This window comes from Ctenocephalides felis, unplaced genomic scaffold, assembly GCF_003426905.1.
Source record: "Ctenocephalides felis isolate EL2017-DRISC unplaced genomic scaffold, ASM342690v1 CF-g0.4_SCAFFOLD_00845, whole genome shotgun sequence".
In the NCBI taxonomy this organism is placed as follows: domain Eukaryota; kingdom Metazoa; phylum Arthropoda; class Insecta; order Siphonaptera; family Pulicidae; genus Ctenocephalides; species Ctenocephalides felis.
The window spans coordinates 63,923,298-63,935,179 of record NW_020536999.1 but is presented as its reverse complement, the minus strand read 5'-3'; the positions used below and the strand labels follow the sequence as shown (position 1 = coordinate 63,935,179).

Genomic DNA, 11,882 nt, shown 5'->3' with positions numbered 1-11,882 from the left:
TTTTAAACTACCTGACATGAGTCTTGGCCGTCAGCGTATGTGCATAATTGGCCAGGACCAAGGCGATTTGGGTAATGTTTTGAGCAAACATCATTAGTTTGTACATTGAGTTGTACTTTCATTAAACGATTTGATGTCGTTTCCCCAAATCCTGTGGCTCCCCAGCCCAAGGCTGTGACATAAGCACCAGCAAAATTTGTTCCTCGGTAACTGAGAATCAACAAAATAAAATTTAATTAATAATTAGTAGGTAAACGTTATATTTTAGTCCTAAATTTTTATAACAACTTCAGCCTGAAAGAAAAAATAGTGAATGTATTAAAACAAAACTAAATGTTCTTAGTTTTTCACTTTCGGTAAATATTTTCAACAAAACAACAAAACTTGAAAACAGAAATTTTATAAATCCAATTGGTGTGTTTTGTAAAGCTAAAGCACTGTAATATTTGATCTTGTGTGCGAAAATTTTAGACTCTATTCAAGGGTGTAGCGTGCCTTGGCGGGGCCCCGTATCAAAATTGGTTTGAAGGCCCCCTCAAGAAGAACTTTTATTCACAAAATATAAAAATACATAAAATTAAAAGAATATTTATTAATCATTCTAATTATTTATCTATCTAATTTTCTCTAATTTTCTGAATTTTGTACAAATGATTTCAGCTATATTTTCACTCTCAATGCCTTTTTTTTTTGAAAAACCGAAGTAGTTAGTGAACTTTAAATTTTATTAAGCAGTTGCGATTTTAACAGTGAATTGTAATTAAGGGCCAAAAAAATGCTTACTGTATTTCGTTGGGAGAACTGGATACAAGCCCATTGCATCATTGTACCTTAATGAAATAAATTTTTTAGATTTCTATATTCAAACCTCTTTTTAGAACTATCAATTGGTAATGATCATATGAGCTGTTTTACAATATTCCTTTACAGTAATTCTGTCGACAGTTTTCTGGAAACGTTTATTAATTCTCGATTTCGAAATGACAAATGTTACTACTTACGTCGCAAAGGTTTTGAAATCTTTGTTTGGTTTGTGAAATTAATATATCCAAACAGCAATAATATACATGAAAATAAGATTTCAGGTCTAAAATTCTCTCATCTTGTGATAACTTAATCATAATAACGCTTCATTATCTTTCGTCTTTTGTTCTTTAAAATAGTTATTGCAATCCATATTTTTGCAAATTATTTGTACTTCTTCAGCAAACTATGTCAATAAACTTTCATATCTTAATTCGCACAGTCTATTCAAAAGATTACTTAATAAAATACTAGTTTTTTGTAAGTCATTACTGGCATGTTGAAAAGTTTCAGAAAAGAAACTAATATTTTTAAACAGTAAAGAAAAAAATCTGAAAATGATTTAGTTGATCATATTGATCAAAATCTAACTATTAAACTGACACGTCATGTAGACAATTCAAGTAGTAACAACAACAAACAAAAAAATGTTATAAATATAACTATAAAAATTCCAAATTATAATCTGAATTAGTTTCATAGATTTATTTACAATATTAACTTATAGAATGTGCAAAAGCTTTACTAATTGAATTGATTGCTAGAGCTTGCAAAAATAAATTCTCTTAAAGCGTTAGCTTACAAGTTGAAGTTCAATACTTAAAAAAATGTAGTTTTGCTTTCAGCTTGCGCTCGTTGGGGGCCCCCTGTCTCGGGGGCCCCGTATTTTTGATACGGCTGATACGGCGGTAGTTACGCCCCTGACTGATATATTTGTGAATTAACAAGATGCGACATCGGAGATTGCCAAATCAAACGTTGAAATTGAAATGTATCGAAAGTTAATATCAAATTTCATGTTTGATAATATAATATTTAAATAATGATATTAAAAGTTAAAGATGATTTGCGTATATATATAATATGAACTTTGCGACATCATTTTTGAACAAAATTAGAATCTTCACTAATAGTGAAAATTGATTTAAAGCTTATTATAGATAAAAAATTTATTCAAGATTTTATTACTTACTTAAAAGGTAAGCAAGCTGGTCCAACCTCTTGAGAAAAATTTATGTCGGCATTGGTTCTTATAATTGCAATATCATTTTGATATGTTACGGCATCAAATCTTTCATGAATTCTGACATTTTCTACGCCATATAATCTTGATGAACCTGTTTCAGAACCTATTTGCAATAAAAGAAAATAGTTTATTCAATAAATTAAATTTAGTTAGAGCATAATTGAAAACATGAATTTGTTCGAAATGATACCAAGTATGAAATAATGAAAATATTTAAAATTATATTCCTAATTGATTAATGATCAAGAGAATCAGAGAGATATCCATTGATGGCAAAATGAATTTTGAACTGCAATTGATATATAACTGTACGATTATTCTTCTTTACATGACTTTATAGACTTTACTTTTTGATTTTATATAATAATGCTCTTTCTCTTATTTATATTCTTTTTCTAATTAAAAGGTTTTTTAATTTGCTTATTTGATGTTTTCTTATTATCTATTTACCAGTTGAAATATCGTGATCACCAACCAGCACACCTAAACCACTCGGAATTCTATTAATCACACAATGTGCCGCTGTGACTAAATATCTATAATGTAAAAACACATGAAATATCAATATCATAAATATTTAATTTATATTAATAATTTTCAAAATTACATAAAAATATTTTCAATCATGCACTTTTAAGGCGTATGGTGCATTAGGATAGATAGACGTATTTTTAAGTGCATTAAACCAAATTTTTTAAGTAAAACTTCTTGATGCGCGACTAGGCAGATAAAATAAGATGAGAGTCGAGTGCCAATGATTCGTCATTCGCTAACGATGATATCATTTCTATACGGGTCGATTGTGATTAATAGTCGCGAATGTGAATAGAGTTCTGTCGTTGTATGCGTTCCGATCAACAAGGAAATCGGCATAGATAAGTAAACATTTTAAAGTTACATTGTAGTACAAATGTTGATTTAATGAAAAATACCTGAATCAGAAATATATTTTACCCTGTTCCTTAAAAATAATAAAACAAATGTAATTATTTTTACTTAAATGCTATCTTGTATAGTAGCAAATAAGTTTTACTTCTTACGCGCACTCTTTTTTTATTTGCGTTAATAGTATTATATCTTTCAAATAAGAATCGAAATATCACGAGTAAAAGCTTTTGGTATGTTATTTATGTGTATGTGTTGCGCTTCAAAGTTGTTCTCATGCAAAATGATCTTTTAGAATTGTAAAATAACTCAGAAATGGAATAATGTGAGCACGAAGTTTTATCTTCAGAGATGACTTTGCTTCATTGATTAGTTCAAATACTGCAGACGTAAAAGATAAAATCGAATTTGTTCATTTTGAATCCAAATTTTAAATATTATCTAGAATGATGTAGGTCAGGCAATTTACCTGTTGCTAATGATTGTAGCGCCGCAATACACTATTTTATTTGTATAGTCTATAAGTCCTGCCATCATTGGATATTCATTGATGCCTGTTTCAACACCTCCAACAATGCGAGTCTAGAAAATCAGTACAACAATTTAATGCAATATAATATATTTATCAAACGAAATAAATTACAAACGTTTTTCATACAATATAAGGACCTAAAATAATTAAAAATTACACCTTTAATGAAGTTTAATGAAGCAAAAGAGTGCGCAATGTAACTTTTCAGATATAAATCAAAACTACATACCGTTTTTTTCCATCCACAATTGCATTGCTGAGCTGACTGTGTGGCTCTAATTGAACATAAGAATCTTCCGCTACCACCATTATTCACAGAATGAAGAACTAAAATTTCAAATAAAAAATTGTCAATTTGATTCTAGTATCTAATAAAATATTTGAGTAAAAGCTCATTTTGATCTTTCTTATTATTAATTCAAAAGCAATTTAGCCAAATCTATCGTTAAAATTCAAAACCAATTTGGCCACTTTTACTTGTTTCAAAAATACTAATTGTGAATAAAAGTAGAAAATTTTAATATAGTTCATTTTATTGTGATTGACAGTTAAAAATAATTTGATTCACAATTTCCAAGAAATCTTGATACTTGAGAAAGATCATTTGTTATATCCAGGACCGCTCCACCCTTCAATGCAATGCATGCGAAAAATGCGGGTGCACGCCTTAGGGGGCGCCAAAACGAGATTTGGGAATGAAATTTCGAATATATTATTTATATATATTTTATATGCTTATTTAGTTGAAACAAAACTTGTTAAAAATACTAATTATAATAGAGAAAATGAAAAATGGGAAATTAAAAAATATTTATTCCGAGAAATTGAATTGTAACTTTTGTTTTTGTTGCAAATTTTTTGCATCTGATGATCTTTGAATGTTGAAAAAATGCTTGGTTAGGGTTATGGAAATGGCACAAATATGAAAAATAAAATAAAAATCGTGGACCTTTTTTTACACCTAGTGGTGCTCGAAATTTAATAATTAACTAAGCAGAAATAATACAAATACAAACATAATTAGTTTTTTTTTCAATATCGTTAAACAAAGTTATCGTTAATTTCTTTGCATTTTTTACTGATCTTTGAACTTTTGAAACTTTCAAAATACGTTAAAAATTTAACATTAAAAAACAATCTGATACTCTGAATCTGGCGGGAAAGTAAAGCTGAATGCAATTCGGCCCTTACGATATCAACAAGGAGAAGTTTATGATGCAGTTTTGGATATTGTAAATAATGAAAAATTAAAAATAAATTAAATTAAATTTGAAAAATCCGACATAAAATACGAGTAGAAAAAGAAATTGCATGCGGGCGCTAAAAACCCCAGGACCGGCCCTGGTTATATCCTTAATGTCGTAATGAGGTGATATTCTTGGATAATTGATTTATTGTACTAAAGGATATGATTTGAGATTTACTACTAGTTAAGGCAAGATTGTTTTCGTGGAACCATTTCTTTATTGCCTTCATAAGAACATTTAATTTATATGTATAAAAATTTCTTAAGAAATTTGGATTTGATGATAAGGCTGGTGTCTTTCGCAGATAAAATAAAATTACAAAGATTTTTAGGAACCGGTAAATCGTTGATGTAGATAAGAATACACCTTATAAAAATAATATATTTACAATGTACTCGTTAATTGGGTGACATACATAGATATATATCTGTGTGTGCTTTATTTAAAATGAGAAAAGATTATATGAAAACAAATTATACCTATATTCATAGTATTAGCTGTAGATACTTGCGTCAACGTTCCTTTTCCACAATAACGTTGTGCATCTGACAAATCAACTTTTCCAGCTGGTGATATAAGGAGTCGATCACCATCACAGTTAGTTGACTAAAAAAATGTAAAAAAAGATATTGCCGATAGTATTATAGGAAATTTGAGAAAGAATTTATGTTCTAATAAATCTAACTATAATACATTTTTTTAATTTTTATAAATTGGTCAATAATTAGTACATTATATATTTATTAGAACGTATATACAGAAAAAGATCTAAATACAATTTTATATAATTTAAAATGATTTCATGCTACTTTTAAGAAGATGGCGATTATACATATTAAACAAACTGATTTTTATTAACAATGCGATTAGTAGGTATTAGTCGTTTAGGAAACAAGATGGCTTTCCACGGCCGCATCCGAGTGGAAAGTGTTAAGGGCGCAGGGGCGTAGCGTGCTTTGGCGGGGCCCCGTATCAAAGTTTGTTTGGGGCCCCCCTCAAGTAGAAATTTTTTTTTTCACAAAATATAAAAATACATAAAATTAAGTGAATATTTAATTATCATTCTAATTATTAATCTATCTAATTTTCTCTAATTTACTGAATCTTTAACAAATGATTCCAGATATGTATTCACTCTTCTTACTTTTTTTTTGAAAAACTGAATTATTTACTGATCTTTAAATTTTATAAAGTTTTGTCCCTAGGGACATATAAGTCGCGTAGACATTATTATCCTAAAGTTTTTACGTAATTTTTAATTAGTTTATTTAGGGCAAGAATAAAATGCATACTTGCTGGGAAAACTGGATGCAAGCCCATTGCATCCATCATTGTACCTTATTGAAATAAATTTCTTAGTTTTCTGTATTCAAACCTATTTCTAGAATCATCAATTGGTCTTAATCATGTGAGATATTTTTATAGTTAAAAATTAAAATTTTCTCATCTTGTGATAAATCATTATAATAACGCTTCATTATCTTTTGTCTTTTGTTCTTTAAAACATTTATTGCAATCTATCTTTTTTGCTAACTATTTGGACATCTTTAGCAAACTAATTCAATACATTTTCATATCTTAATTCGAACAGCGTATTCAAAAGATTACTTAATAAAATACTAATTTTTTGTAAGTCATTACTGGCATGTTGTAAAGTTTCAGAAATGAAACTAATAATTTGAAACAGTGAAGAAAGAAATCTGAAATTTTTTTAGTTCATCATATTTATCAAAATCTAACTATTAAACGTACACGTCATGCAAACAATTCAAGTAGTAACAAAAAAAATGTTATAAATATAACTCTAACAATTCAAAATTCCAATTTTCGATGATATGAATAATGTATAAACTGGATTAGTTTTACAGATTTGTGGACAAGAATATTAACTTATCGGATGTGCAAATGCTTTACTAATTGAATTGATTGCTAGAACTTGCAGAAATATTGCAGCAAAAATAAATTCTCTTAAAGCGTTAGCTTACGAATTAAAAATCAATACCTCTTGATAACAAAAAGAAATTAAACTACGATAAAATTATTCAATTTTTTTCAAAACTATCATGATATATTCAACTATTAGATATCCAAGAATTGTAGATTTAGCAAATCGTTTGTATAGGTTGAAAATTGTTATTCACTTATCAAATTATTTTACACACTTTTGGCTCTTCTTCCAATATAAGCATTTCAACATACTTAAATGACAATGTATTAAAATTTACATTTATTTCTGAATAAATATTAACAATTATCGGTAAAAATCGTAGTATTTTTGAATTTTAAAATTATTTTAGAATTTACATCCAATTTTTGAATTTAAATAAAAATAATCATTTTATAAATTAAATAATCGCAAAACTATGTGTTTAGAAAAACTTTTGTAAATTAAAATTTTAGATTTTGAAGTTCCAAAATGTATCAAGACCCAACGATTTGCACTACTAATTATTATAATATTTTAATTCTTTAATGAAGACATACAAAACAAATTAAATGCATTAGCTATTTCATTATTTGGGTTTCTATTTAATTACCTGTGGAAGCTCAATGTATGAACAAGTAAGAGTAATTCGTGATCCGATTGGTGCTTCGGCGTACCATCTGCATGAAGAACCAGGAGGATAGTTGGACGGATAGTTCGGTGAATATACATAGTAATCCATGTCTAACTGCATATTCTGGTAATAATCGCAGTTTGGGTACTGGCCATTCACCACAGGCCAAGCCACGAGCAACATTAAAAGTGCTGCAAAATTAGTAGATAACAATAATTACTTTTTACCTCTAACTACATTTCCGGAAAAATTATAGTACGGAAACAAATTTTTGCCAGTGAAATTTTCAATAGTTTTTTTACCATTATTATTAATAATGGTATTTTATTGAAATAAAAAAAAATATTTATCCAAATTTGCATGATAGGTTTTTTAGTCGACATGACTCTTATTTTTATGATTTTCTGCAAATTATTATCTTATAACATTTTCCAATTCTCGTGTCGAGTTAGGATGATTTAAAACGCCGAGAAAGCATAAAGTAAGCAAAATGAAATATCTGGCGAATACATAAGCTCTTTCTTCGGGGTTGTTAAAAAGTGGTAATAATAGTGAAATATTAACTAAAACAAGTTTTCAATTTAAAATTTTAGCTTGAAAGAAATGTTCTGAATTTTTAATTTTCCATTATTATTGGTATAAAACTAAATTAATAAATATTTATCAATTTAAATATAAAAATATTTAATAAAAATAACGTACTAACGATCGATCTCCTTAATATATTTTGTAAATTTCTAATCCTACTGAAGATTAGTATTTAAAACTTGAAATAAATTACTTATGTTAGTAGCTTACACATTTCTTAATTGATTTCAAACAGCAAAATAAAGTAAGCAATAAGGTGAATGTTAAATGTTAAATAAGAAGGATGAGTCTAATGTTTTAATATTGAATTATTAACATTTTCGATTATTTTTTTATGATTTGAAATCGATTAAAAGGTATAATATGTAATGAGTAAAGTATATATTTTTCGCTTCTAGAATTTGCTGATATCCATTTTCATATTCAACCTTAGGTTGAACTTAGTCAGAAATAATCTCAAACTTAGTTTCAAAATATAAATATTTTGCTCAAATAGAACAAGAAATGCTTAATTGGCTTTGTCTAATTGGGATGGCTGTTGCAAATTAACGATATTATATTTTGCAAACATTTGTTTTAAACCTTTAGAATGTTGAAATTCTTAAGATATAGTCTGAAAATTCGTAAAAAATCTTGCCAAGCACAAGCTTTTCAAAGACTAGCGTATAGGATCTTTCCAAACTTTAACAAATTGTAACCGCGAAGCAAATATCTACATCCAACAACTTACACATTTATATAATCATACTAGATAACATTTTTTTTAATAACCTATTTTGATATTTACCAATTAGTTAAAATATTTTTTACACTACAGTCTATACCGAAATATACAGCATCCACCCATATGGATTTTAAATGTTCAACTGCTTTAAATAAAATGATGAGTTTATGCTTTTTTGAAAAACATTATGAAACATTTTTTTATTATAATTAGTTTTTTTATCGATATCCGGCGCTATTTTGAGAAAAATGAAATTCCACCACTGAGAGGGATGTCACCCTCCCGAAAAATGGCAAAGAAGTCTAAATTATTTTCACTTTCAAACTTGAGAGTAAGATAAACCTAAATTAAAAATTTTATACGAATTGGAGTACAGTAAAAAAAATTAAGACCCAAAACGCTCGATTAACTTGAGTAAATATCCCGTATCCGATGGCAAATACTACTAACGGTTTTATGTGAAAAAGGGCTGTTTTTAGGGGTTTTCCGGCAATTATTCGATTTTTTCTGTATCCGATGGCAAAAATATGAAAATACTAGCGTTTGTATATAAAAAAAAGGGCTGTTTTTAGTGATTTCCCGGCAATTATTCAATTTTTCTCGCCGTAAGAACTATCCTTGGACTTCAGCGAACGTTTTTAAAAAAGAATTGGCCAAATTGGTCCAGGCGTTGTTGAGTTATGCGCTTATCAACACATTTTGCTATTCATTTTTATATTATAGATATGTAATAATTTTTATTACTTCTTTAATTCTTTCATTAAGATTGTACATAAGTACTTGTATTTATATTATAAGATATAACCATATGAGTGAGATATTAACATGGGTTTTTGAAATCCAAAATATCGTGCTCCACATTTTAATCCCGTAGATTTCTAAAAATATTTTTCACCGACACGAACCCCTTTGCAAGTTGTCCTAGATTGGGGTTCCATATGGAGCACTTTGGAAATCACTGCTTTAGAGCTACGAGTTACGTACCATCAAGCGATAGAGGAAAAGAGTAGAATACATAAAAGGCGGGAAAAAAGAAAATACAAGAAGCCAAATTTGGGTAAAAAGATGAATACATCGAAAGTTGGATAAATATTTTCAAAAGTTAAATTGTGGGGTAACAGATACATAAATTATTGGATAATTGTAAAAATGAAAACGTTGGAGTGATACGAAAGATAATCTTTAAATTATATTTGAGTACACAAAAAAACCCTTAAGCTTAACTAAAAAAAAATCGTACGGGAGTATCTATCATAATTTACCACTAAGCAGATTTATGTGCTTAATTTAGTTTTTTCTAATTTTATTATTTACAAATGAAACTACGCATTATTGATGAAATAGTGATTTTATCTTACTATTAAATTAAAATAAATTACTTACCAATCATAGCAGAGTAGATTTTTTGCACTTTGAAGATCACCACACTTTATCACAAGACCATATGACAATAAAACGTTCTAAAAATGTACCTCTTTATAATAATATTTGTAAATGTGTTTGCTGCAACTGATAAGAAACGGTTAATTAAGAACTCAAGTTTTTGTATATAAATTATGAATATGAATGGTTGTTTATCACAATTGATGGTAGATTCTTATCAGTACATAGAATAGAAAATTTACAGAAACGTATAACAAATAGTGTTTTATGTGTATTCAATAATATGCATTCAAGCTTTTTAATGTTTTATTGCGTTACAGATGAATATGCAATAACTAAACTGAAGCTCTGTCAATATATAATGTTAGAATATCAAATATTTAAAAAACATGTGAAATAACAACTGAGATTTTTTCTGAAGAAGTTCATATTTTATCCAGAAAATTCGCTTCGTTATATTTTTATATGACGGTTTATTCGCGTTTCAATAATTTTGAAACGTTTGACTGTAAAATTTGAAAATTCATGCTTGTATGTAAAAGAGTAAAAGTAAAGGACAAATCTTCAAACTTTTTCTAACACTGTTGGCGGCTTAGAAGTACAAGTTTTAAATTTTCTGCCACTTCAATTTCTAAAAATAAACCCAAACTTGGTTTAAATTGCTTACTTTCAGTTTATTATAGCAACTTTTATTCTCACGTTTCATACGGCATTCAATTCTGGGTTTTTCATCCGAACTAATTAAAATATTTAAGCTTCAGAAAAGAGCTATTCGAATAATTTTTCCCTGCCCAGTAAAGCCTCCTGCAGACCTTATTTAAAAAATACAATATTCTAACTGTCCCATGCATTTTTCTGCTGGTAACATTAACTTTCATCAAAAACAATTCGAAACTTTTGATATGGCTTCGTCCTCAAATTACAACACTAGACACAAACTTATTAAGGCGCGTACATTTAAATTAGCCAGCTCTTTCAATACGATCGACGGTCTAGGTATTCAGCTTATGAATAAACTTCCACTCAATATCCGAAACTTAGACAGCAAAAAATTTCATGCTTCCCTAGTTAAACTTTTTAAAGACTTAGCTTTTTATGACATTACTGAATTTTCTCAATTTGAATTCTATAACTATTTTCTTGCATAATTCTTATCCTGTATCTATGTAGTCTGACCATTTGATCGCCTGTACAACCATTATTTTTTTTTCATTTTTTTATTGCTATTTTATTAATTTAATTTTTTTACGGTTTTAAATGAGTATAACTTTCAACCTTGTGCAAGAATTTTGAGCTTGACTGGTGGTCAAGTAGACTTTAATATGATGAACTTGATGATGAACATTGTATTTAATGTTCGAATGCTTTTTTTCAGCTCTTTTTTTCAGAATCGAAATTCGTGCAGCTACTATGATTATTATAAAATTAGTATCCTTTTAATATTAACTATGAATAAGCTTGACAAGAGCCTGAAATAATATCTATTATTATTAATTACGGCTTGCTTATGAATAAATAAATAAATAAATATGTTTTTAAATTTTCTGCACCACAGACCACAGTCAAATTTCTAATATGTTGTCTTTGATATCAAATAATAGTGTGATAATAAATTGTCCTTGAATAATATTTAATGCAGTTTTTCTACAGTTGCTATTTTCCTATTTTACCTTTCTGGAGAAAAGTTTATGTTTTTGCCAGAAAATCCGATTTGCAAATTTTGTTTTCTCGACGTAGCAATTCATCCTAATAAAAATTATAAAAAGTATGTTTTGTGTATATATATGTGAGCCAAAATTTGATCTTTAATGATAGGACAAATCGCGATATCAAATCGTCTATAACTTATAACTTATTAACTTTTAAAATAGAGTATAGTGTGTTAATACAAAATTCCACTGATATACATATAAAA

At 28.0% G+C, this 11,882-nt stretch overlaps 1 protein-coding gene across 1 annotated transcript; it reads right to left on the bottom strand.

Annotated features, from left to right (window-relative positions):
* Positions 1–2: 2 nt before the first annotated feature.
* On the bottom strand, positions 3–9,976 carry LOC113387093 (venom serine protease 34-like). The gene is made up of 8 exons (XM_026624832.1): positions 9,968–9,976; positions 7,252–7,463; positions 5,194–5,320; positions 3,697–3,794; positions 3,405–3,517; positions 2,501–2,586; positions 1,997–2,153; positions 3–210 (listed from the first exon to the last, which is right to left on the bottom strand). Exons 1-8 carry the CDS (start codon positions 9,972–9,974, stop codon positions 3–5), a joined length of 1,008 nt encoding a protein of 335 aa, XP_026480617.1. The 5' UTR covers positions 9,975–9,976.
* Between the last annotated feature and the right edge of the window lie 1,906 nt (positions 9,977–11,882).

Bases quoted from the DNA above. Each gene is read 5' to 3' on its own strand.
- LOC113387093 (XM_026624832.1), bottom strand. The intron at 2,587-3,404 runs GTAAATTGCCTG...TTTACATTATAG, and splicing joins GCTACAATCATTAGCAACAG to ATATTTAGTCACAGCGGCAC. The intron at 211-1,996 runs GTAAGTAATAAA...GTTGATTCTCAG, and splicing joins CCAGCTTGCTTACCTTTTAA to TTACCGAGGAACAAATTTTG.